At 42.3% G+C, this 26797-nt stretch overlaps 1 protein-coding gene across 1 annotated transcript in view; it reads left to right on the top strand.

Annotated features, from left to right (window-relative positions):
* The window catches only part of fcho2 (FCH and mu domain containing endocytic adaptor 2), a 45703-nt gene that overhangs the window by 5498 nt on the left and 13408 nt on the right, over nt 1-26797 (top strand). The window contains exons 2-18 of the mRNA XM_053875532.1: nt 3757-3848; nt 6076-6150; nt 6222-6363; nt 7168-7320; nt 7486-7590; nt 9883-9981; nt 14893-14989; nt 19873-19917; nt 20463-20532; nt 20613-20637; nt 20755-20811; nt 21255-21314; nt 21387-21560; nt 22993-23017; nt 23768-23806; nt 24527-24566; nt 24643-24728. Coding sequence (XP_053731507.1) covers nt 3757-3848; nt 6076-6150; nt 6222-6363; nt 7168-7320; nt 7486-7590; nt 9883-9981; nt 14893-14989; nt 19873-19917; nt 20463-20532; nt 20613-20637; nt 20755-20811; nt 21255-21314; nt 21387-21560; nt 22993-23017; nt 23768-23806; nt 24527-24566; nt 24643-24728 — 1384 coding nt within the window. The remainder of the gene's footprint in view (nt 1-3756; nt 3849-6075; nt 6151-6221; nt 6364-7167; nt 7321-7485; nt 7591-9882; nt 9982-14892; nt 14990-19872; nt 19918-20462; nt 20533-20612; nt 20638-20754; nt 20812-21254; nt 21315-21386; nt 21561-22992; nt 23018-23767; nt 23807-24526; nt 24567-24642; nt 24729-26797) is intronic.

The following is a 26797-nucleotide window of genomic DNA, read 5'->3' as shown; positions in this document are numbered from 1 at the left end:
CTTAGGCAACGTTTCAAAAGGTGTCAGATTGAAGTGGAAACGGCGGCGTCGCTGTGTAAATGAACACAGCATCTGACACAAAACGATTTTATTGGTTTCCGTCTCTGTTTAAACGGCATCTTAATGTAGTTCTACTACAGTGAGTCTCTCTAGTGAGGTGTTAAAACTGGGAGGAGGCCACAGGGCAGACCCTGGACACATTACAGGTCTGTGCAGGGTGACTATTTTTGTCATGTGCTGTTAAAAGAAACATATTTTTAAGTCTTTGAAGAAGGTTATGAAGATAGTGTTGTAGTCAAGACCACACTAACCGAGACCAAGACTTCATTGAGACTGGAGAGTATTGAGACCGAGACAAGATTTGGAGATCGAGGTCAAGACAAGACCAAGACATTTGGAGGTCGAGACGACACCAAGTCCGTAGATATGAGGAGTCTCGAACCGATCCACAAATGAGCCGCAGTGGGTGTAGACGGGCATTGCTTAACCAATCAAGTGTCAGCTGAAACAAGCAGCACCAGTCAGTCAGTCACCAGTGTGACTATTCACAGTGTGTTTGGGTATCCTCCTGATGAGTTAGGAACAAAAACATGTACACTCTGTGGCCCCTTTGTGTGTCAGTTTGAACCCCCTGATATGTAATAAAGAATAAACACAACAACACTGAACAGAATTCTTCTTTTACCAATTATGCTTGGCAATTAGGACAGTTTTCTTCGTCAGTCTTGACCAGTCTAAATAGAAATGTCGAGTCCACACAGTCCGAGAGTGAAAAAGTGGTCTTGAGACCAAGACCAATATCGAGTACTGGAGTACTCTGCAAAGATAGTTGTGTCAGGAACAACTTCACAACTTCAATTTGGAGTGTATTTTCACATCTGAGATTGAAACATGTCTTCAGATATCAAGAACAGCAGCCATGATGGAGTCCCTCACTGACTCATCTCTGTTTAATTCATTTACTGGCGATCAGCCTGTCCAAGCTGGTCTTTTGAGCTCATCCCAGTGAAACTCTTCAGAGCAGACACAACTATGACGTCAGGGCCTGGTTGCTCTGGACTCGTATAGAGACCAAGCACTCCCTGTGGTCTGGGTGTGCAGTGGCACAGTGGTGCGTTCAATGACGTGGCTGAGGGTGGCAAGGGTTTCTGTCAGTGGAAGTACTTGCTCAGTCTGGAGGTCGTGCTGTTTGCTAGACTCATTTTGTTACGCATAACCTGAGCGCTAATTCCACTTAAGAGAGTAAATGTTTTAAGAGTACATGGTCGGAATACTAATTACAAATTCTGTCAATGATTCTCTGGAGACAGATCCTCTTGAAAATTCTGCTGAGGAATAATATGTAACTCAGTGTTGCCAGTTGGTGCATGTATACTTTTCCCTTTATCGTCAACTGCTGCTATCATGCAATGCAAAAGGTCATTCCATCCAAAATTCGGCTTTGACTTAAGGTTGTGGGCAGTGTTTTATTACATTGCTAGTAATTATGATGGTTATTGTAATGTCTTCATAATGAAGGTTTATTAACCTGACTAAACACGCCTCTTCTTACTAACCCGATGGGAAAATTCCTGAACTCTTGTTTGTTTTTAACTTTCTCTTTGAGCCCTCAGTTTTCTACTTCACTCTGACAGCATGCCTTCACTCAGATCATGTCTAGCTGCCGGCTGTTCATCCAGTTTCCTGGGTTCTGTTTTGGGCTGAAATATGGGCCAGCTAGTTTTGCCTGGAGAGAGAGAGATGTTTTCTTTTCAATGTCTCTTTGTTCTGTAAATATAATCCCAAGTAAAGTCTCTCAGAGCTCATCTCGACTCAAAATGCAGCCTGTTGTCTAGTGTGACACTCGACACGCATGTCGGGGAAAGTGCTGACCGTGAATGGCTGCAGGAACCAGGAAGTGTCTGTCGAGAGGCGGTGAAAACTTGTAAATGTGCTGAGTCGGAGGACTGAGTGCTTTTGGTGATGGTCATATTTTCATCCCATGTCCAGGTTTACATGGCCGCTGTAACCCTGGACTGTTTATATAATTTTTATTATTTTATGACATGAACTCACCGCACCGGAGCAGACGCATATAGTTAAGACTACGGATGTGTTTTGTATTGTCTTTTTTTCATGCATTTTTATTTTTTTTTAAAGTTCTTTAAAACACATTTCGACTAGAATGGTAAAATACTGATGATTGCATTTTATAGGGTGTACTTGCTTTATTGTTATTTTTATATGTTATTGCACTAATGGTTAATTTAGTCCCTGGTTAATGTTGTCAAGTTGAAAAAAAATCGTGATTTGTGATCATGATCATGATTTGCGCACTGGTGCAGTCCATGAGTCGGTGTGTCTTCATGGCGGATCATCACGATACCTGACCAGCTTGTTTGTCGTGTTTGTCACAGCGATCTTCCTGCTCCTTTTGGTCGAGGCCCAAGGATGTCTGGGGCCAGCCCTGTTTGACTGTGAAGGTTGCTTCACATCAAAAGACTTGCAGATTAATCGTGTAATGGTTTGATCTTCTGGAGTTTGAAACCCCCCGTTGCCTCCTGGCTACATTACATTTCCAACAAAAATAACGATTCCTTATCGTGTCTGTGGAGTCGTGTGGTTCTGTGAGAATTCAACAAAAGGAACTTCCGCACATCAAACTGATTCTTCAAGTTTCCTTCCTTGTTCTGGAGGAGTGGGCCGCACTTCTCTCTGCCAACAATTGACAGCACAACTGGTCAAAAAGTCTCAAGCTAATTTAAGAAACAAATGGGAACAGAAGTCTTTAGAAAATGGTTCAACAACATACGTCTCAAAAATCTTGTCATTGTCTTTTGTTATTAGATTGTGGCTTTTTTTCGTCATCGTTCTAGATTCATCTTATTTTTGATCAGATACTATACCTGCAATTTTAAATGTATGTTTTTATTTATATTTACTTTTTGGATTACAATAATGAGTCTCGTATGACACTCGGAATAATGCTTTTTTTGTATTACTAATTTATTGTTTAGATGGTTTTTTTTTTATCCTTCTATTAGATATTTTTATTTTTTATTCTTTTATATGTGTGCCAGTTTTTTTATTTTCACTATTTGTTATCGGTGGTAAACTTTCAAATTTCTTCTGGTCATTTTTTGAGTTTTAATTATTCATTTTTCTTGCTTTCAATTGTGTATTCATTTTACTTTTTTATTTTAAGAGTATATAAATTAAAATGTTACACATTGTTTAACACCAATTAAAATGTGTTCTTTTAATAATTGTTTTCTTAGTTAAAATTAAACATCTGTTTGATTTTAAATAAATGTCTGACTAGAGCACTATACTATACTGAATTCTATTTCTTGTAAGTGATTTTTTTAAGTGTTAAGTGTTATTTTAAATCGAAGCTACATGCAAGTATTAACACTATTTAATTTAAACACCAAAAATCTTAATGTTAAAATGGTGTTTTATTAAATAATCCCCACAAACAATACAGCGCTTTCTTTTTCTGGTGAATTTTCTGGTAAATAATTCAATATGCTATGGGACACCGTGTTGCTCTGCCATGGCAACCGCTGCGCTCACTCACACACTGGTCCGGGTGCTGCACCGATATCATTGCGATGTCTAAAATGGCCATGATGGACCAGAACCTGCTTCAGAAGCAGCTGGATCACATGTTTGCCGTGAGGAAGATGATTCTGGAGAAGACGCCTATGGTAGCTTCAGTCCCAGCCGGTGTTGTTGTTGTGTGCATGCTCATGTGGTGTGTGTCTGTGTGTGCAGGGCGACAAAAACAATGGCTTCGACGTTCTGTACCACAACATGAAACATGGGCAGATTTCCTCCAAGGAGCTGACGGACTTCATCAGAGAGAGGTCAGTCTCACATCCGACAGAAACCTGGAGCTGAACTGGACTTGCTGGTTCTGTAGCCTAGTTCAATCGAAACATTCTTTTAACATTATTTACACCATCCTTGATCCTCAGCTGTTTTCTAACTCTGAGGGTCATAGACACAATAGTGATGTTTTCTTTCCTGTTTTAAAAATGTACTTTTTAGTTGTTTTTTTTTATGTTGTTTGTGACACATATTTTCCTCAATTTTTGTGATAACGTTGATTTTTTTTATCTCATTATTTCTATTTTGTTTTTAATTATTGAGATGGTTTTTGTGAATTTTCAGTGTATTTTAATAATTGCATTTGCTTAACTATCACATTTTTTGTGTGGTGGTTGAATATCTTTACCAAATGGACTACAACTTAAACTTGATTATATAGATTTAAAATAAAGGTATCATAGTTGAAAATAATCGTCAATTATATCTGCCGGTGAATTGGTAACAAAATATGGAGCCACTGAACGCTGAGACTCACTCACTCATCTCTGCCTCCATCTAGTGGACAAGAATAGCCAGTGCATTTCTCCGCTCCAATTTCTGAAACAATGAGTTGTTGCTCATTTAAATTAAATTAAATTTAGATGCATTTCGGTACTGAGTGTTTCGTTTTAATCTGCAGCTCAACTTGATTTGTATTCCTTTTCTCCTGCTTCAGTCCAGCCTGTCAGGGTCACCTGAGGTCACCATCAATAATGGATGGAGGCAGAATGTGATATTCGGATAATTAAGTCTATCTTAAATGGCTATGAGACTAAACTGTCCGATAAATTGCTCCAGAAAAAGCGTATCTGGTTTGTGTTTATGCGAAAACAGTGCAAATGTAGCCGGTGGTGTGCGTCTGTGTGGCTGCTTCTAGGCCACATCAATGGCCCTCCGTGACAGGAGAAATAGCTAAATATGACTCATGGTTCTGGAGAAATTTCAGTTTACTATGTCTCGTCTTGGTTGGCACCACTTCTTGATGAAGTGAGTCCATTTTATCATTATTTATTCAATTATTTTCAGCTAAAAAAATTGCTTTGTTCAGTTTTGGTCTCTTGAAATCCAAGAAAATGATGTCTGAAGTGTTGAAAAGAAAGAGTCGCAACAGGAAGAGTTTGATAAACAAAGTTTTGAGGTAATTGGATGTCCAGTGGGAGGCCCCAAAATATTGTTCTCCACGCCTCACTTGGCCCAAGAGCCGCAGGTTTGGCACCATAGATCAACAGCTAAGTGGCATTGTTGTAGAAGCAGGAGGAACCACACACTTGTTCCTAAAACTGTTATAGTTGTGTTCATTTTGTTTGTGTGAATTGCGGTGTGCGTGTGTTCCAGTTCCCTCTGGTCGACCTCGCTCCCGTGTCGTGCTCACACACGCACACACACGCACACACACACACACACACGCACACACACACACACACACACACACACACACACACACACACACACACACACACACACACACACACACACACGCACGCATGCAGAGCAGCGGCTAAATGAGTCATGCATAATTCAGACTGTAAAACACTGTAGTTTTTTCTCTGCTGTCAGATCGCTGCAGAGCGGTGTCGGAGGAAAGAGCCCAAATTGGGAGAAGCGGAGGAATCAAACGGTTGCTTTCTGACTGCGATGCCAGCTTCATGAGCTAATTACTGACCAGACCGCCACACATGGAGCATGTGGTCCAACACTTTGGGGGGAAAATGTGAACAATATGAGGTCAAAATAAAGTCAGGAGGAAATTTAAATTAACTATTTTTGAACCTCCTGTCATAACTGTGTTTTTTTTAAAACCATAAATTACTTGAAAATAAGAAAATAAATGCAATAAAATTCCCAAATCTTCAGTGGTCAACTAGAAAAACATCTAACGCAATTTTTTATTATGTGAGGTATAATAGCGTAAAATAGTGTAATGTCAATAGCATAAAGTGATTCCTTTAAGATGTGATGTGAAAAATTGGGAACAAAAACAAAAACAAAAATTACTTCCTATTTACTGTTAAAAATCAGTTACTTAGGTGTTTTTTAGAGTCAAGTCACCATTCCAGGATGAACTCTAGTCTGTCTTAACATGACACGAATTTGTTTATTTATGGCTTGATTAATTACAGCCCAATATGTTGCTAACACACATATTTATAAGCAATGTATTCATGGTAACAAATGTAATGTAAGTGTGATATCAATCATCAGTGTGAAACTTCTTTCCTCCAGGAGTGTCATTGAGGAGGCCTACGCCAGGTCCATGACTAAACTTGCCAAATCGTCGGGCAACTTCTCTCAGCAGGGGTGAGTAATGGCTCACCCAGGTCAATGGTTCTCAGGAGACTTAATATTGAGGGGATGTCATCGTCTTCTAGGACGTTCGCTCCTATGTGGGACGTGTTCAAGGGCTCCACGGAGAAGTTGGCCGCTTGTCACATGGACCTGGTGAGGAAACTGCAGGAGCTGATCAAGGAGGTTCAGAAGTACGTGGAGGAGCAGGCCAAAGCTCATAAGAAGGTGAGATGCTCCTCACTAACATTTCCTGCCTTGATCTCTGGCCCCGAAAGTCTCAGAGTGTCTGGTTTTCCATCCTACTCCTGAGGCTATTTAGAGCAGATCAACTATCATGATCCCACTAGTGTTGCAACAGCAATTATTTTGGTTGTAACTTTATACTGCTGATCTCTGGATTAGCTTGGTTAGGTTGTATCTGCTCTGGGGCACGTCGTACAGCTTGCTGGCAAAACAAAAAAAAACATAGATTGTTGGGTTTTCAATATTACCTTTGCTTGATGACATTAAAGGCCAGTTCTACAGGCACTGACCTACATCTTGCCTGGTGGAAAATTAGCTTAACACTTCTTGGAGCGTTGTGACATTAAGTCAATTTTCCGGCTGTGGTTGAGGGATGGACTCGCCTTCAGTCTTGGAAAACCTTCGAAGGATGATGACCATTAGGTTAAAAAGCATCCTAGTTAGCCATCCTGCTGCTAACACCATGTGAGTCTCACAAACGGCTTGCTTGCTAGGGCCTCCTTATAAGATGAATAGAGGAGGTTGGAAGGATGATGATGTTTTTATCAACGTAAGCCATGTTTGCCTTCGACAAGTGACCCCTCTATTGTGTCGGTATATTATGTATGTTTCCAGACTGGGGGAGGAGAGTGGAGTTCATCATCTGGAAATGCAAAGATTCCGTTGTTTATTCATAGTTAAACAAGTTAAGTCAAACAAAGAGGTTCTGTGTGCAGGTTCTTTTGATCTGACTTTTGAAAAAGCTACTGGTGGTCGTTGTGATGACGTGCTTGTACGTGTTTCCAGACGAAAGAAGAAGTGGCGTCGACGCTGGAAGCCGTCCAGAACATCCAGAGCATCTCCCAGTCGCTGCAGAAGTCCAAGGAGAACTACAATGCCAAAACTGTGGAGCAGGAGCGGCTCCGAAAAGAGGGGGCCACCCAGAGAGATGTAGACAAGGTAGAGAGGGGGGCGGCAAGCAGGGGCACACACACACATCATCATCATCATCATGATGAAGTGTTTTAACACTTCATTCCCTGCAGAGAACATTTAGAGCGGGCTTGGACCTACTCACTGACTCTGGTCCAGAAAGTGATTGTTGTGTGTGTTTACACTTCACAGGCCGGAGTCAAAGCCAAAAAAGCCACTGAGACGTACAAGTCGTTTGTGGAGAAATACGCTGCGGCCAAGTCGGAGTTTGAACAGAAGATGGCAGAAACTGCCCAGGTAAGCTTTGGGGCTTTCTGTGGAACTTCACACAGCATTCTGTATCCCATCGAGTCAGCTCATGTGACGGACACCAAATAAGTAGCGGCCCTTGGTTACAGCGAGAAAACCTTGTGGAGGATGGACTCACAAGCACTCACAGTCTCTCTTTGCAACGTAAACGGTGGACTACACAGTAGTGCTCATTTGGCCGCAGCTGTTGAGCTTATTGTAAATATTAACAGGAAATCTTCAGAGTAACCGATCGTTGTGAACAATGACGTGATGCAGAGAAGCCAGTCGAAATCAACAGTTTCATATTTCGACCACATGTTTATTTCCTCAAACCAGGATCAAACAAGAATTTACAACTCCAGTGCTCCCCTCTGTCTTCTTGCTGCTGTAATGCTTGGTACACTATCTCTGAAGCACACTATCCACTGGATAATGCCTCTTGTCTTGGTGTTACTTTGTTTTCGTCCTCTTCATTCCAATTCCTTTCTCCTTTCTTTCCTTTCTTCTTTTGGTTGTCCGACTTCAAATTGCTGGTATGGACGCTATTCTGTGGCACAGCGAACAGCAACGGTCTGTGGGAGTGCATCCGTGGGACAGTTTCCTTGAGAATATTTCATTTTGTGGTGCACAATATTCGGTCCGTGGTACAGCGTTTGTTGCTCGTGAGTCCATGCAGATTAGGCCATTCGGTGGCACAGTGTGTGGCATATGGTCACATTTGTGCTTGAGGTGGTGTGTGATCGTTGAATTTCAACATGGCAAAACAATGTTACAAGAGGTGATCTGGCGCCATTGTTAAGTCCTGTTCGTGTGAGTTGAAGCTTTGACGTCCTTTTAGTTGTAATTATTGTCAGTTCCAGGCAGCATAATAAGAAACTAGCAGTATCTTCATCAGTACTGTACATGTCCTGGGTCCACGAGGTGCCGCACAGCTTTCTAATTGACTAATCTATCCGTGTGTTCCACATCTTGAGCCCGATATTCTCTCCAGATTGTTTTTTCCTCCATAATGGGATCATTGTGGAGAGCCCAGATTGGAGCCATTTGAAGAACTGATTAGATAAACTCTGCATTAAAATCAGATCAACAGGCCTCTCCATCCTCCTGGCACCGCCATCCGAATCAGTTCCAGTGAGTCCGCTGCAGAGCTCGCAGCTCAGAACACATCTGTTCTGACATCACCGGACATGTGTCTCCTCTTTAAATGTTTGTGTGTGTTTGAGACAAAACGCAGAGCGAGAAGTGGTGTGGTGTCACCGCCCGGATAAGTGGTTCTTTATCTGTGCGGCGGGAGACTCTGCTCTTCCTCTTCATCCTGACAGTTTGTGATTATTTACACTCACGCTTCACGGCCGGCTCCGGCAGTTCGATTGAAATTGCGATTGAAGTAAACACTAGTTGTGTTTTCTTCCCCGAGGACACATACGATGTTACACTTGAATAGAATAATAAGCATCTTCTGGTTGGTTCTATATGATGAGTGTGGGAGTGCAGTGGACCACCCGCACCGTCTGGCGGCTGCAGATGATGAATGCTCATTGTTTTTGGTGAAACTATTGAGATAATAGGTTCTTCATCCATTGTGTTTTTTGTAACATGGGCCCTTGATTGTCACAGTAGTAAAGGTTTGCAATTTGGTCTACGTCCACACTCTGAACTATAACCTGTTAAAATGAGTTTTCCCTCCTGGATGTCAGGACTATCTCTTAGAGAGAGAAGCTCCGCCATCCAGAAGAGACTCAGAGTCTAATCCATTCCAAAAGAAGGTGTACATGGCTCTTGTTTTGATGTCACATGATGGAGGCTCTTGGGCAGAAGCAGGACACACTGAGGATATGAAATTGACCAGGAAAACCTGTATTTCCCAGAAAAGCTGGAGGTTTCTGAGGAGCGGGTAGTCTGAATGTCTGTACTTTGGCTGTGCGTCTCCGGGAGCCGGAGAAATGGATTTGGTAGGCACTCAAGTGTAGCATCCTAAGCCATGGCTAAGTCTGAACATTTTCCTGACTCTGGTGACTGTGGTCTAGAAACAAAAGCAAAGTAAGATTTATGATCCTCGAGGTTAGAGCCATTGAATTTGAGTCACCAGTGGATTAATGAGTGAGTGAATATCAGCTACCAAGCACCATCTCACATCAATAACTCACTCCTACTGTGTATAGTGGGTAATTTCATTGCTGTCCTTGCATGACCTTTGAGAGGTACTGACCACTGCACGCAGGAAGAAGCACTGTTTATGCTGCAAGGGGACAGTTTTAGCTTGTTGTCATGATTCTGTATCATTCCCTCTCCTTTCAGAGGTTCCAAGATATTGAAGAAAACCACATTCTGCACATGAAGGAGATCATTCGGTCATACTCGCAGTCTGTGGACGAGACCCACCTCCAGATTGGCGAGGTAAGAGATCCTGAACATTCCTGAGGCCAGTCTGTCTGGGTTCACGGTGCGTCACATCAATTAGCGTTCACTTTGATCTCGCTAATCATTTTACTGAGAACCAGGAAACGCTCCATTCAGCCCTTAATGTTGGGCAATTAAAAAGTGATCAAAACTCTCTCTCAGCCGATCCTGAGCACGGTCGACCGTTCAAGCTGTTGTCAGGTACTGGTCTGATCAGAAGTCTGCACTGTATGTCTAAAATGAGATATTTCTGACTTTTATCTGGTTTCTAAGCAACCAATGAAAAAGTCTGTAGCTTTCTAGTCCTCAATCTGAACAAGTCGAACTTTCTCGTTTCCAACTGCCCAGTAGGGGGCAGTAGTGTCCACCACATACGTCTTCCTGACCCTAACTCCGACCCTTGGGCAAGCGAGTGCGCAAATAAAGGGGCTTTAAAAAGAGGAAATACATTTTTAATTTTATCCTGTATGAGATTACAATTAGAAATTGAAATAAATGAATGGCACTTTGGAAAAAAATGTTTACATTTAATGTAATGACACTCAATGACATTGTTATGAAGGACATGTATAACTTTACTTTTTGCTTTAACAAAATCTCTAAAATGTGTTTTGTTTAACTGTCTAAATATTCAAAATATTGCACAGAAAAAACGCTTAAGATTAGTTTCAACGTTTCAGTTCAAATAGAATTATTTTCTCATTATAGTGCTTTGATTTTGTGTATGTGCTACTTAAATTTGTTTGTATTGTGTTTATTTATAAGTTTTCAAGTATATTCAAGCGTTAGGCTGTATTAATTTAAGTCACATTTTCATTTAGATTACAGCTGGGTATTTTATAATGTACTGTGTTTTTCTCAATTGAACATTGAAGATTTCTCTTTCAGATATATGTTTTGCACACTTTTTAATGTCATAAATATGTTTTCCTGGTGGCTCAACATATTCTGTTCTCATGAAATAAATCCAGCATGTCTTATTGTTTTGGTGGGTTTTTTTGGGGTAAAATACTCCATCAATTTGACATTTTGCATGCTAAACGCCGTTTTTTTGTGAGCGGTTGTGGGTTCGCTCTTCTTTATTGAATTTCCATGGATGTCGGTGTGGATCTGACTGACTTTGAAGTCGGCTTCATGAGGATGATTTCACTTTTCTCTATGACGGTGACGGATTTGAGGCACTAAATATCCTTGAACAGTCTTGAGTGGAGCCTTTGAACCACCAGTCTGTGTGGCTAAACAAGTTTTGGATAAAATATCTCAACTGTGACTTATAACTTTTAGCATCGCACGTTTGGCTGTCACCCCTCGGAGCAGCAGTCTGCAAGACGCCTTTGGGTCCAAGTACAGAGATTTAAAACCCAGTTACATGGATGCAGACACGAACACGATGTGTTTCTTCTAATCAAAAGTCATTAACTCAATTTAATTAGTGTTTTCACATCAAGCTTGAGGGATTACTGCGTCTCATGATTCTGACACTGTAAGAATTGTTCTTAAACAATGTGACTCACAACAAGTCTCTGTGAGACGCTACAGTCTACAGACGTGTCTAGAATGTAGTGCACATTTGGGGTCCAGTTGCTTACTGTTTGCACCTTAGGTGTTAAAAGAAGAACCTCACTTTGGTACGAGAAGCTCGCCTGTGCTTCAGGACGAAAACGTGAAACTCAATTTGTCACAAACTATTCTCTCAAAGTGCAGAGTCAGCAATGACATTGATGCAATAGTAAACCTTTGGTGCTACTGCAACATTTATTTCACTCCAAAACAGCATGTTGTTAAGCTGATTTTATGTTTCGGATGCAAAGGGATCCTTGGTGGAATGAAACAGACCCGTGCCAGGTAAAAAGATTATGGACGGTTAAGGCCATCTTAGCCCTTTCGACAAGTTCTCACCAAATGCCATTGAAGCGCTGAAAGCGAATGATTTACATGTAAAGTGACAATTAGATACAAATACTTGCGTCAAAGTGCTGGACTATAATTTGTACGAAGCAGAAACATCTGACCTGTGACTGAAATGGAAGAGATTCTCATTGTTGCATCTGCTGGAATTCATGAGTTGCCAAGCTGGTGCCTCTGACCGAGAGGCAACCCAGTCTTGCTTTGCTTTTGGAGATAAACAGCCCGTCCTCACTCCCATGGTGCCATGTACTGATGATGATGATGATGATGTTCAGCAGCTCTATTCTCTGACTTGCATTGGATGCCACTTATAATACAGTATATAACCCCCAACGCTGAAGGCTGCCTTCGGTGTCAGTATAGGACTCAAAAGTCCACTTTTACCAATGTCAGTATATGACGCCATGGGTGTGAGGCTGTAAACTGCTGTAATTCTGACTCTCCAATCTGCCATGTACACAGTGCACAGTCCTGTTTGGGATGAACACACTTAGGACAAGTTAACCAAAGTTGGAAAATAACTCCATGGCTACTGCAGGAGCCAGGGAGAGGATGGCCTTAACCTTTGGAACTGAGCTGTGTCTACTGTATTGTGAATGTCTTCGGAGTCTCTGCAGCCCGATTCACACCCATCTTACTTTGTTCTTAGCAGTTGCATCCGATTTTTTTCAGCCCTCACACGCCGACGCACAGCTCTGTTGCTCAATAATCTCCATTAAAAGCTGTTGATGCAGCAGACATATTATGGTGTGTCCAAGTGTCCCCGATTGCAGCCTCTTGAATTTTTGAGCCAATTGGACTTTGACTTAAGACAGTGCCCGTAGTGTGAAAGGCACCTTGGAGTGACATAGGATGTTAGCTGTCTGTGGGAGCGGGTACCTTCTATTGAGATGGTGTGCCTGCTTAAGTGGCAACCTACACTAGGTTTTTATGAGAATGTCTTCAATTTCAAAACCCCGTGGGCCACTTTTCAACATTAGCTGGACTGTTTAACTCATCTTACATGAGATCAAACCATGATACACCATCTCACGCTACATTAACCTTGGTTGATATGGAGTATGGTCTTGCTCAGGTGCATGTCTAAGAGACTACAGGGCTTTGCTTTCCCATCCCTTTATAGAACTTGGATGTTGTCGAACACTGGGTGTCAGGGTTGTGAGATTACATGCATTCAAAGGGACAGATGGTGTCGCTGGCTGGTGCTGTCAGCTGAGAGCGAGCATGTATAGGACTGCGTCTCAATATAAGAGCCGACATGACATTTACACCCACAGCAGGCGAGGCGGGTCACCACTGTCAGTCAGGACACGCAGAAGAACATGAGACAAAGAAGTGTATGGAGATGTGCATGTAACCAAGGGGAACATGTGAGACTCAGGGACTCAATCTGACAGGTAATTTCGAGACATAGCTGCCCGGGCGTGAGGGATAAGAAGGTTAGAGTAAAAGGATGAGGGTCCACATTTGGCTCAGGAGGCTCTGCTGTGAGCTCACATGAGGGCAGGTGTGTCTGTCGGTGTGCGTGCAGTGTTTGTTTTTGTAAGTGAACATTTGTGTGAGAGTGAGCATCGCTCCCAGGCAAATGCATGTCTCGCGCATGTGGTGGAAGTCTCCAGAAGGAGGACGTGTGTAGTGGAAGGGGGGTGAGGGGCTAGTGGGCAGCACAAGCTGAAGACATTAGTGCCCTTCATCATGGCAGCAGCACCTGACAGATCGCGTGTGCTCCTCACTTCACCAGCATCCCTGCTGCTCTCCAACACACACGCACACATCCTGCATCTAAGAGCCAGGGTGTGGGGGCTGAGGCCCTCCCCGACACCACCGGGGCACGAGAGGAGGAAGACTGTGCTTACATCTGTTTGTTTGATAGCGAAGCCAATCTGCACATACAGGATCACGCTCGTGTAAATAGATGTTGAATCAAACGATACTCTCATTCACACGCCCCCGACCTCCGAGTAAACACACCCAAAACAAACAGACAAACAACCACTGTGCCTCACTCGATGCTGCCCACAGGGCATCGTCAGCAGAAAGCGCCAACCACGATGACTCAACCGAGAGAGTGACAGTCAGTACAGTGAGACTCCACGGGCCAAACACAACAGTGACGTTATAAATATCCAGCGGAGGCAGCGTTAGAACCGCTCGTCTCTGATCCGGTTCTGACCCCCTGCAGCACTCAACTCTGGGTATTAATCCTTTGTTATGCTTCGTTCATCGGATTACCTAAATGTTATGACGCAACTGAAAACCTAAAAGCCAAAATCAATCCGTGAACAATGGGTTAATGTTGAACTTTGTTTAAACTCTGATTTGTGTAACGGCGTCCGACACCATGGCTTTCCAAGACAGGAAGTCCCAATCAAGAAACAGGGTTTTAGTGATGCTTTACACAATTGTACCAAGGTCACTTGATGTGGGGGAGGGATGAGGATCAGCCAAGACTGAGGTGGTCATCCAAGTGTTTTTCTTTTAAATTATTTTCAGTCAGCATCATTCAGGTATTTTATATACGTTGTGCCTTCAGCCTCAAGTTAAAAAACACCCCATTAAAAAAAAAGAGTTTTTCCCTACTAAATTACTATATTTTGTCTTACTTTTTGTCTTATTGTTTTTTTATTTTATTAGATAATACATGTCTCAATGATAATGATAATAATATTTATTGTAATTATCATTATTATTGGGGGTAGTAGTAATATTAATAGTAGTAGTAGTAACTTGACTGGGTCAGAAGTGGTAGATTCTTAGGAACAAACTCTCACCGTAGCTCAAACCAAACCGTAGATATTGATAAGCTGTTCACACTTGAAAAGTCAACTGCTATATCAGAATTGTGGCGCTCTGTGAAAGCATGGCGACGGGATCAGGCCTCTAAATTGGGCGAGCTGAGCCAGGCAGGCTCATGACACATGAAATGTAATGAATAATAATATATAATAATAATAACAAGTTTTTCAGTCGCGGTTTAAATGATGTTTGTGCCCGCCTCAGGTCCAGAAGGAGTTTGTGAGGAACATCGAGAACACGTCGGTGGACAGTTTGATACAGAAACTGGCCGAGAGCAAAGGGACAGGCACAGAGAGACCAGGTAAGAGCTCTCAACAAACATTTATGCTGTGTGTAAATGACCAGAACAGGGAGCCCTGATCCTCGAAGGGGGGGTCGCTAGGGGGCTGCATGGAGAGGGGCAATTAGAAATGGGTGAGGTTCATCACAGTCAATCTCTGTAATCTGCTGTAAAGGTGGGCCGGCTCCACATTCCAGTGAGCATGTGACACTGCCGAGCTTTAGCGGGCTAAGCAGCCAGAACCAACCTTTTTAGGAGGTCAGAGCTCAACAATGACTCTTGTGTAAACTTAACCATGCAACAATAACCAAGGGAGAGCTCCTCAACCTACCCCTCTCCCCCTCCCACACATGTTTGAATTTCATAATCTTGTAATGATCGGTATTAAAAAAAAGCATTGTTTTAAGTGCAGTCACAGTCGCGCTGTTGTTGCAGGACATTAGGTAGGGTCAGTGGCGCACAGAGCTGAGGGCCGCTGCGTATGTGTGCACACAAACGTTGACCTCCGTGTCCAGACGCCGCGGCCGGGCAGTGGTGGCCTTCATTTGTTTGGACAGCAGAATTAATTGAGGCTTAAAAAAGAGAAACGGTCAGTGAATTCCTCTCAAGCTGTTCATTAGGGATTGCACTGCAGCTCCGGCGCTGTCAGAACAATGACCCGTCCGTCCTGTGATGAAATGGAGGAGCGGCCCGCCTGGTCCAGCGCCTGTGCTGAGAGAGAGAGAGCGAGAGAGCGAGGTTGAATAAACTTTCTATTGCGGAAACAATCCCAAAGTGACACGCTGCGAGGTGGAGGGGAGGTCCGAGTGTTCAACGATATCCAGCTGAGCTGTCAACTGGCGGCTGGCCAGACACGCAAGCCCCCCTTCCGCCCCCCTTCCCAGTGCCATGTGAAGCATATGCAATTTAAAAACCCATCGCCCGCTGATGCGTGAGTGCAGCTTCGCTCGCAGAGTGGGAAGAAAAGAACCGTCTTGCTCTGTATAAACAAAGTCGTCTGTCTGTTTGGGAGATGTTTAAACAGTTTCCTCATGTCCGCTCGCGTTAACTTCCCTGGTTCTGGTGTTAGGGCAGTCTGCGTGCTCAAATGTTGTCTGCTCCAGTAGTGGGGCGGGCTTGGGTTCACAGCAGCCTTTATTAGCAGAAGCTTATTTATTCAGACGTGAGGATTCATTTTCACAGTTGCGGATGATGTCACAGACTCTTGCAGCGGATCCGTGTGTGTGGTGTGTACTTGTTTATTTGTCCTTGTGGGACCAATTCTTGGCAAAACACCGCCTTGAGGTGAGAACCTCATCCTGTTGTGGGGACCATTTGGCCAGACCCTTCAAATCCAAACATCAATTTGTGGATGGAAACGTCAAAAACACTGGGTTTGGTTTACAGTGCAGGCTAAAGTTAACCATTTGTTTTGGATGGTTAGGTCAAGGGTGAAAGTCTGGGGAGAGCGTTATGGCAATGAGAGGGCACCACAAACATAAGAACACTGACTGTGTGCGTGCGTGTGTTTATTTAAGCTTATCTTTCCTAGTGAGGACCAATTTTGAGGAAAACACCTCCTTGTGGGGCCCTTATGCCTTTGTGGGACCTTATGACGGTCCCCACAAGGTTTAGCCACAATGTGAGGATGAAGTCTTCAAAGCTAAAAGGTCATTATAATTGGGTTTAAGTTTGGTTCAGAGTCCTGGTTAAGCTTAGCCATTTGTTTTTGCTGGTTAAGTCAAGGACAAGAGTCTGGTCAATGAGCGGACCCTACATAGATGGCACGACAAATCTGTGAGCGTGTGTGTGTGTGTTTGAAGGCATGAACTATGTATGTTCATATGTATAGATGTGAAAACTATGTCAATTATATGTATACATTATTGCATGCTCTTGTGTTTGCCAGTATAATACTTGTGTCTGCATGTATTTATTGTGTAGTCATCAGCAGTAGACGTAAAACAAATGATGCATTTTTGTCTATTAATGACCTCCTTAGGAAGAAGGATAAACCTGGTCTCTCCTCAGCTGTGTGTCGGTAAAATGAGAGTAAGCGAGTGACGCGCACATCCTCCCATGGGAGAAACTCTCGAGTGAACAATTTCTGTTATGATTGGCATGGACACACACACACACACACACACACACACACACACACACACACACACACACAGTGTTTCGTGCTGTCACTGTGTTTGCCCACAGTTATGGCCGACTTTGCACAGTGGAGTGGTTCAGTCATTGCTGCACTTCATCCACTTCACTTGGCGTGATGGCGGCTCTCGTGACTCGCCGCTTGCCTGCGTTCACTCGACCTGCACGCGCCAAACAATGCAGTGCGCGACTGGCTTCCTCTGGGGAGACGAAGCTGTATACGTTTAGACTTAAAATATCATTAGCTTTGTTCTTTTCAGGTCACGGCGTGTTAGTGTATGGACCGCAGTCGCCCGAGGGTCCTGACCCGTCTCCCCTTCACTTATGTTCTTCTAGTCTGGTCACGCTGACTTATCTGAGAGGTCATGTGATCTGCTCTTGAAAACATCTGCATGACTGTAATTTTCTATACATGAAAATAGTTCAAGTTCAAGTCACCGGTAAGACATAACATTATGACCGGCTGAGGCACTTTGTTTGTGTTGTGTGTTATTAATTACTTATGACTGTCTTGTTGTCTGAGTTGACCGAGTCTTTGCTCTCATAGTACTCGTTTACCAGGTCAGTTTCACACTTCCACTTAAACCTATGCTATTTTGACCAATTCTGTGTTGAACATCAGTTGACCAAATTTCTGACCTCCCAGATCACTGTGCCTTTTTCTTGGACTACCTCATTTATCTAGTCGACTTCAGACTCCTACGTACACCAAACGTGTTTCAGACCTCCAAGTTAATCGAGTCTATCGTAGACTTGCTTGTTCAAGACCAAGTGTGCTTCAGTGTAATTTGTTCTGTTGAGTCTGTTATGATGTTTACATATTATGTGAAACATTTGGTTCTATGGATACTAGTAATATGGCACTAAATAAAAAAAAAAAAAAATATATATAAAATAAAATATATATATATCAAATATATATATAAAAAATCTAAATCAAATTTGGTGACTTGGTTATGATATAAATGTCGCCTCTCTCGTGATTAAAAAGTAGTTTATTTTCTTGGTGTTAAGTGCAAAGCTCTGTCACTTATTGCCACACACTCAGGGCAGTCATGCGATGAGTGTGTGTATGTTGTGTGTGCAGACACGCAACACGAACGTCTCTAGCGGCCCTCGTCAAGCGTGACGAGCATGTTTCAGTGATGAGCAGCAAATTAAGTGTGAACTTTGTTGTTTTTCCTTGTTTATTAAATAAACGACGAGGCTGACTCATGGACAGTAGCGAGCGGGATCGGCTCCCGCCGGATCAGAGACTGCCAGTTTGTTAGTTTTGCGTTGCCGTCACATGAATTCCTGAAATTGACAGGTGTGGTCATGAAGTGCTTCTTTCAATGTTGTGGATCATTTTTGCAGATTGCTGGTTTTTCCTTTTTCCTTTCCTTTTGCCACAACTAGATCTCACACAAAAGTCACTGTTTTTTATTTATTAATTTCACACTCCTATTAAATAACAATAAAACTGTATAGAAAACACTGACTTTTTTCGTAAAATATATAACAACTAAATAATACAAAAGTCAAAGTGCTTAAAACAAAATCACATTTATTCCCTTTTCAATGAACAGTGAACAGATCCAGTGGTGTTTCATGGGGTGGCCAGATGGGGCCACTGAAATTCCTGGGGTGGCACACCAAAATGAAAAGCTATAAGCATGACTGGCGGGTGGGTGGCCAGTGGGGTGGTCAGCAGATTTATGGGTGTGGCAGTGGCCACCCCTGGCCACCCCCTGGTGGCGCCACTGAACAGATCAAAGCCACAACTCATCACTTGTTACTGTACAACCTGAAGGACCGCTCCTCTTTTCATCGACTACATGCCCAGGGATTGAGTATCTGGGCTCCAGGTGCGCTGTTATCTGCTGAAACTTCCGGTCTTCAACAAAATAAGGCTGCTCAAGCAAAACTGTAAACTCTGTTAGCATTGGTTTCACCTACGGTTCACTTACCTTAGCTTTCGTTCGTTAGCCTCTTGGTGATTTGACGCAAATATCTTGTTTTACCATGGAGCCAAACTCTGCACTGCAATTCATTTGTCATTGGAGACTGGTTGTTGAAAGACTGGCTGGCTGGATCACTAATGTCTGCTGTTGAAGCAGGTTAGCGTCTCTGCTACATCAAAACAAGCATTGTGACTTTCTGTAGAAATGTTAAGACTAATAAAATTGCTCATCATGCATGAATGTGAATAGCATCTTTAATAATAAATGAATTAAATACATAAAATAAATAGTAAATATGTTGGTTATTTGATTAGCCGATCTTGATGATGTAAATGCCCATGTTGTTGCCGATAAATCGGCTGCCCGAGTTTCGATTCTAACTTAATTACTGAAGAGCAAATTGAGTATTCTCAATATTGTTTGATGAATATGAGAATCTGTAAAACTTACAGTTCTTCTGGTGTGTTTCATGACTCAAAAACAAAAAGGCTTGCGTCTTAAGTCAGTGAGCAGATTTGTAGGATTTGGAACCTGCAGGACTCGGTGCAACCAAGTCACGAATCCTGCGTGTCCACTCCGTCATTGTCCTGGTCCGGTCGTGGCACACCTAAACTCCTGGCGTGGGTTTCAGTGACACCGGGATTCGTGCTCTGGTGTGGCAGCGGTTGACTCTGTCGCTGACCCACTTTGCCCTCTGGGAGGTGTGTTTGGACGCCGGTGTGTGTGCGCCGGTTGCGTGATGTCGTTCAGCAGCACTCTCAGCGGTCGGCCCTTGACCTTTCTGTGCCAAATGAACCCAAATGATTTTTTTTTGTGTCTCGTTAGGGCCCATTGAGTTTGAGGAGTGCAACGCTGCCGTCGCCACTGAAGGTAAGAAGAGTCGTTGCTCAGAGTGGAAACAAAAACAAACATGTAAAACAACTGCGCAAAGTCTTTCAAACACAACATGATTAACTGTACTTCAGTGTTTTTGCCACCACTATCCTAACGTATGTCACCACTTTGTTTAAATATTAACGTGTCAGCTTATATTGTCATGGATTTTTTTAAAATTTTCTTTTCATTCGATCAAATAAATCAAGATTTTAATCCTTTTATATTAAACTTTTGTTCCCACAAAAATTAATCCATGTCTGTCCACTGTATCTTGCTCCACTTTTTTCTTCATTAATTAGTTATTACTTTTAGTTTTTATTTGTCTTTATCATATTATACTATTAAAAACAAATTAACCCTTTAAAGTTCCATTTCATTTTTCACATTTGTGTGCCTTCTCAGGGTAACTCATATTTTGTTTATTATTGTCCCCAAAACTCACATCACTCATAATTAAGTAACTTCTTTTCGACACATCCACAGCAGTTATTACATAAAAACTGAGTGCTGAGTTTTAATTATCGTCTTGATGGTCAAAGGTGCCAAACCCAGGAAAAAAAAGCATTTTGGAATTCCTGGCCGCAGGAAAGACAAAGACACAGACTCGACGTGAGTTTTTTTTTAGGATCATCAGTTTTGTGACTCTTTATTTCGGACATGTTTTTTATGATTGATGTGTTCTGTTTCAGGGAGTCGACAGAAGTGGATACCACAGTGAGTAAATCGGAGTCTTTAGTGCTTAATTGTTAAGATTGGCACGAGACAAACTGATCTCAGCTCAGTGTGTTTAACAGCGAGGTCACATGACGACTTCTTTTGTTGTGTTTGTAGAACACCGCCAACGGGGCTCCCCCCGGATACTACGGCGCCATCGACATCCAGAACGCTGTGAGCGCATACACACGCGCATACACACACAGATACACACTTACTCATGTGTGGTTATAATTAATACCTCTAAGGTTTTCAGGAAGGAAACAATAAATTTTTGATCAAATATTTTCAAGGAAGCACGAGTGTTGCATCCGTGTGTCTTGTTCAAATGGGTAAACATCGAATGCTTGGCAGCAGTCTATGAATGTGATAGCTGTTTATGTCATGTCACTTGGAGCCTGTTGTGGGGGCCGACGAACATTACATGAGAATTATTGGGGACGAATCAAACAAAATAACGGAAACCTGGTCACTAGGTGTGTAGAAATATGAAGATGAAATTCAAGAGCTCAGGATGGAAGATGCTGGGCCCTTATAATGACTGTCATGAGTTTTGGCCAGAATCTCATTAAAATAATTCTTTTTTTTTTTTTTTACACAATTTTCACTTTTCGCAGAATGTCCCTCAAGTGGATTCTGAAGGATTCTGCATCCGACCGGAACTCAATGAAAATGATATCCTTTCTTTTGTCGCCTTCTAAAACAATGGCAGCAGCTCCTCCTCCTGTCCTTAACTCTCCATTTCACATGCCAAAGACAACTCCTTCTACTCTTCGAGTGACTCCGAGGATGAGGATGAGCGCCGCAAGTTCCACGTGGAGATCAAGCCTGTCCAGCCCAACAACGGCACGCACCAGAACCAGGCCACCATCGACGAGCTGAAGGCTTCCATCGGGAATATCATCCTGTCGCCCACCAGTTCGGTGAGTTTGTGCTGCTGCAGACTCCAGCCAGCAGGGGGCGGCGACACAACACCTGTAGCAAACTGAAGCCTCTCGTCCGTTCAGATAGTGATTAAATATTGAACCCATGTAGCGCTAGCGTGTGTGCAAACATAGCTGACCTGCCGTTGTTGTTGCTAATGTTTGTGTGCAAGAGCTGCGGCGCAGGTTCCCTCTCCGAGTCACGGAATCTTCCCTACTCCACCTCCTCCTGCCACCATTTAAACCACAAAGGACAAAATTATGTAATGAGTTTTTTAGTCTTTGATGCAAAGTTTAGCTTTTGCTCTTGTCATTTTCACATTGTGCATCCTCTGTGTGTCCGCGTGTGTGTACATATATTCATATTCTAGTATGGAACAACCTTAGACAGGACACTGATCTTATGAGGACATTTTGGACGGTCCACATACAGTTCTGATGGCGAAATAACTGGGTCATTCACTTTGGTTCATGTCTGGTACATGTTAGGCATGTGTTTTGAATGGTTAGGTTTAGGTTGCTGGGGATGGCAATGAGATCAGTGTCCTAACAAGTAACAGTGTGTGTGTAAGAGCGTGTGTGTGCACTTGGTGTGTACGTATTTGTGGTCAGCTAGTTTGGTAATTGAACCCATTTGCTTCTTCCTGCACCTCTGGGACTGAACCAAGGCCTCACAGCTCAACAGCAGTTAAATGCTTTTACTGTGTTCCTTAAACCCATTTGTTTCTCTTTCTACCCCTGACACCTTCAGCGCGCGCACACACACATTTTCCTCGTCCCATTGCTTTTATTGAAAGTGATGCTCACAAGTTTCCGTGGCGCTCAGGAGCAGAGCTGGTGTTACACAGCGTGACGCGCTGGACTTGTAGATCCAGGTGGAGGCGTGCTATGTTGCCCCTGACTGATGGGTGTTTCAGCTTCTTCACCCGAGGTTTCATGTGTGGAATGTATGAGAGGAGATTTACTGTCTGAAGATGACTGGAACATTTCTCTTCACCTGTGGGAGCGATATTTTCTCCTTCACTGTTATTAGAGAGATTCTTTCTTGTCTCATTCATCTTCAGAACACGTGAGGTTTTGGTGACTCCGAGACACTTTTATAGACTCGACATGATGCTCTTTTATTAGCTACTGGAAACTGTAGCTGTGCTTACTACTGCAGCACATTAAATTCCTCTTCATATACCACTGGCAAATTGAGCTACGCGGCATCAGGTGGGAGCGTATGATGGGTCCGCTTCATTGTCTTAGAACTGAAGCAGAGATGCTTGGTTGGACTGTAGTTCATTAAGCTCAATTTAGGTAGTTAACTATGAACCTAAGAAGTGTAACAACAACACAGTGAATTTGGATTTCTGTCATCAGAACTCCCCAGGTTCTTATGGTCCAGTTCCATTCTCCCATTAATCGAATTATTGTTCTCTCTTTCCAGAGTCAGATGCGGAGGAACCAGTCCAGTGAGTATTTCATTTCTCTCTTTGTATTTGAGTATGTTTGTTGCTGGAAGTACTTTTTAAAGGAAAAGATATCAGCGTCGTCCCTGGTTCAAACCTGGGATCAGTGAGGATCTCAGCATAGAGCAGCTCATCTATGTTGCTGTCAGGATGTCTGAGAGGGTTCCGGTCCTGATCAATCCCCTCAATATGTTAAATTATCCTCTAATTCACTGTTGGCTAGTAACTTTTCCGGTTTGCTCTGTTTCCGCTTCTGTATTTTCCTGCATTATCTCTTATTTAATCAGACCTTTTGTTGGTTTTTTTTGTTTCATTTTTTTGTACATTTAAAGGCACATTTTGATTTTTTTTTATTTTTTATACATATTCTGTATAGCCTCGTTGTTAAACATTTATTCAATACACCTTTTTATGTTACATTTCATGTTACTTATTTTTGATTAATGTTTTTTGTTTCTCTCATTTTAAAAAACTATCTTCTCTTTTTATTTTTTCCGACTTTTGGAACTGTAAAAAGAAATTCATTTGTTTTTGTTGGTTGAAATGTTTAATGGTGGTTGCTTTCATGTTATTTTTTTCAGTATATTTTATTTTTTAACTTAACTCATGACCCGTTCAAATGACAAAATTAGAAGAGAAAAACCTAGGCCTTCATGCTTCTGCCGGGTTATGTTGATGAAAGTGTGGACACATTACAAACAGAGCCGCAGACTACTTCACTAGTTTCAATGATGGTTGTTCTGACACTCTCAGGAATCTCAGGAGGCTATGTGTTTAACTCCCGACTCCACGGTGAGTATGAGGTCCCCCCAACTTCCCCTTCTGGTATTGACCCACTACTGGACTCTCCTACTCCCTCCCTGCCTCCCTGGGGCCCAGCTTTATTCACCGCTAACTTCACTGATGCTGCGTCTCTATTGCTGCTTGAGGTTGCTTGTGGATCTTCGTGGCTTTAAACAGGGGCCGCTACTAAGATGGAGCCCTCTGTTTTAAATCCCTGCAGCTTCGATCAATCACACAGGATGGTCAGATTACCTCTCCTGCTCTGAGGTGTTTACAAAAACAATGTGAGAATGCGGTGCTTGTCAAAAGCTTTGTCCAGATGTTGGGGTTCTCTCCACTGCTGGTGACAAATACAGCAGTTTTTCCTGGAGCAGCTTGATGGAATTTCATGGATTTATTGCTTCCAGATTTTAGTCCTTTTTACTCTTTTGTCAGAGGTGTTTCATTTCATATTCAGTTTTGTTTATTTTATTTTACTTTTTTTTGTACATTGTTATCATAATAGTTTTCCAAGTGAAGGATTTGCTTTTTCCCTCCCTTTCTTCGCAGTACTTTATTGAAGAAAATTTATTATGAGCCAATATGTGACTTGAAACCGATCTTATTAAATATCCTTTTGTCTGAAACTGTGAATACTGAACATCTGCTGGTTCATTTGGTGTTTTCCACTAGTGGAGGTACAAAACTCTGACGTAGTCATCTCACTTTCGCCTCACCTTCTCTCTGCAGGTGATGAATTGGCCAAAAGCAGAGCACCAACTTCATACGAGTGAGTTTCACCTCAGCTCTCCTGTCCGTCTGTGGGCTTGTCCAAAATGTTGATCCATGTGTTTTGCTGCCTGCAGACTGACCAACAACGACCTCCTGTCTTTGGATCCATTCGGACCGACAGTGGCGGGCGGTTCCTCCTCGTCAACGTCGCCATCTACAGGTAAAAATGATCATGATACCATAACATTATGACCACCTGTGTGGTATTTCAGAGGTTCTGTCTTTCATCCAATAGTGCTAGTTGGCTGCAGCCGTGTGTTTGAATGCAGGGTTAGGATTACCACTCTCGGCTTCACTTGCTTTCTATCTATTTGGAGTTTATATGTTGTCATGGATTCCCTCGGACAGTCTGGTTTCCCCCCTTGGTACCATTGCCTGTAGTTGTGAGGGCATGAGTGGTTCACCACTGTGTGATGTGTCTTTTGTTGCATTGGTGTCCCCGACCTTTCTGTATTTTAAGTCTTGATTTGAATATATATATAATATCATCTGGTTTAATTTGTTATACCTCCCTGAATTAGTGTAGTTTATTTTAAAACATTTTGTTGATTTTTTAACCTTATAATTTCATGTGATTTATACATCAACATCAATTATTAATATTAGAAATATTATTCTAATTAAATTCTGAATGTGTCAAATCTCTTCTATGGATTCTTTTTGGACATGTGGCGTGGTTTCCTTTAGAGATTTCGGTGCTATGTGTCTTTTTACTGTGTAAAATTCAATTTTTTTTCTTGATAAAACTTATAAATACTTATAAATAACATTAAAATCACATCATCAAGTTGTCATGGTATGTGTTTTATTTATTAATGATTTTTCACTCAAATAACTGTAGAGAAAGTTTTTTAACATGTTAAAATATAATTTTACTTCATTTAATCGAATCTTTCCGAAAATGTTTTGTTCTGTACAAAAGTGCTATATTCTCCCTTTATCATTTCAGCTAATAGTTAATACTATACAATATGTTTCATGTTCTTCTTTTGTCTGAATGTGTGTATGTAGGTCTTTTTTGCTTGCTCTTATTCTCTGAATTAACTATCATTGTACACAATTTTTGCGTTATATTTACACAACAATATCTAAATGTGATGAGAATTGAACTAGAATGTTATTCTGTTTCTTTTCCATCCTTCATATTTGTGCCAATTTGTCCAAACACATTTGTGACGACAACTCAGGCCAGAAAATGAATCTGAACATAAAATGAATGTAGACTTAAAGCTGTAATGTTAACCAACATGTGCAGCTATTATGTGCCGCTAATGAACATTTCCAAGTATCTGCCGTGTTTGTGTGGCTCCCTCGATGTCGTGCATGTGTTAAACCGGAGTGGCATTAGCTCTGACCCCTCGCCTAGGTTAGCAGTAATCCAGCGTTAATTGGCACCTCGTCGAGGTCGGGGGCAGGGGGGTCCATGAAAGCCCCCCGGCACGTATATTGTCAAACAGTGTCTTGTTACTGTCAAATGTCTCGGCTTAAGAGCCAAAGAGCAGCGAAGAGATTAAGATTAAGTCTGACCCGCTTCACGCTCCTGGTTCAAGTTCGCTGAGTAAACACACGGTCCGGAGTTTGTGCTTCCATCTCAGGTCCGTTTTAATGTGCATCTATTGGTGTTGTGTGTCGGTAGACCTGGCCGGCGTGTTCGCCTCCTTCACGCCATCTTTACTGATCTCTGAGTGTAGCGTGTTTCCGCCAGACACGCCAGGTAATCTGTGTGTCGCCGCTAACACCATCTTAACAAGGACGTGGTTGAGCTTGCTTTAATTTATAATGGTAATGCTTCGCCAGCCTGACGCGACTCCTCCTCAGTAACTCAACCCTCCGTTTAAACTGTGTGAAACCCTGAAGAGGTTTTGGTTCTGAGTAGGCCCGTGCATGTGTGAATGTGTGGGTTTTGATTGTGCGTATCATTTTTGGCGTGAGTGTGTGTCCTCAAGTTTTAGTTTGTGTGTCTGTGTCACGTGAGGTCGTGTCCCGTACCGTGGCTCAGCTCAGTTTGTACAATGTGACTTACATTGTTGGTGTTCCTCTGGGTGTGAGTCTTTATAGTTGTGTGTGTTTGGTAGTTTTTGTTTGTCACCTTATGTACTGTATGTCTCCATCAGTGTGTGTGTTTACATTTGTGCTCTTTTGTCTTCATATATTTTGCGTCTTATAGCTTGTCTGTGTTTCTGCATCTTCATCTTAATGTTGTGCAAAGTCTAGCGATCTTTGTGTTTA

The sequence above is a fragment of the Synchiropus splendidus genome, chromosome 1 (assembly GCF_027744825.2).
Source record: "Synchiropus splendidus isolate RoL2022-P1 chromosome 1, RoL_Sspl_1.0, whole genome shotgun sequence".
Classification (NCBI taxonomy): Eukaryota; Metazoa; Chordata; class Actinopteri; order Syngnathiformes; family Callionymidae; genus Synchiropus; species Synchiropus splendidus.
This window is presented reverse-complemented; position numbering and strand designations above follow the sequence as displayed.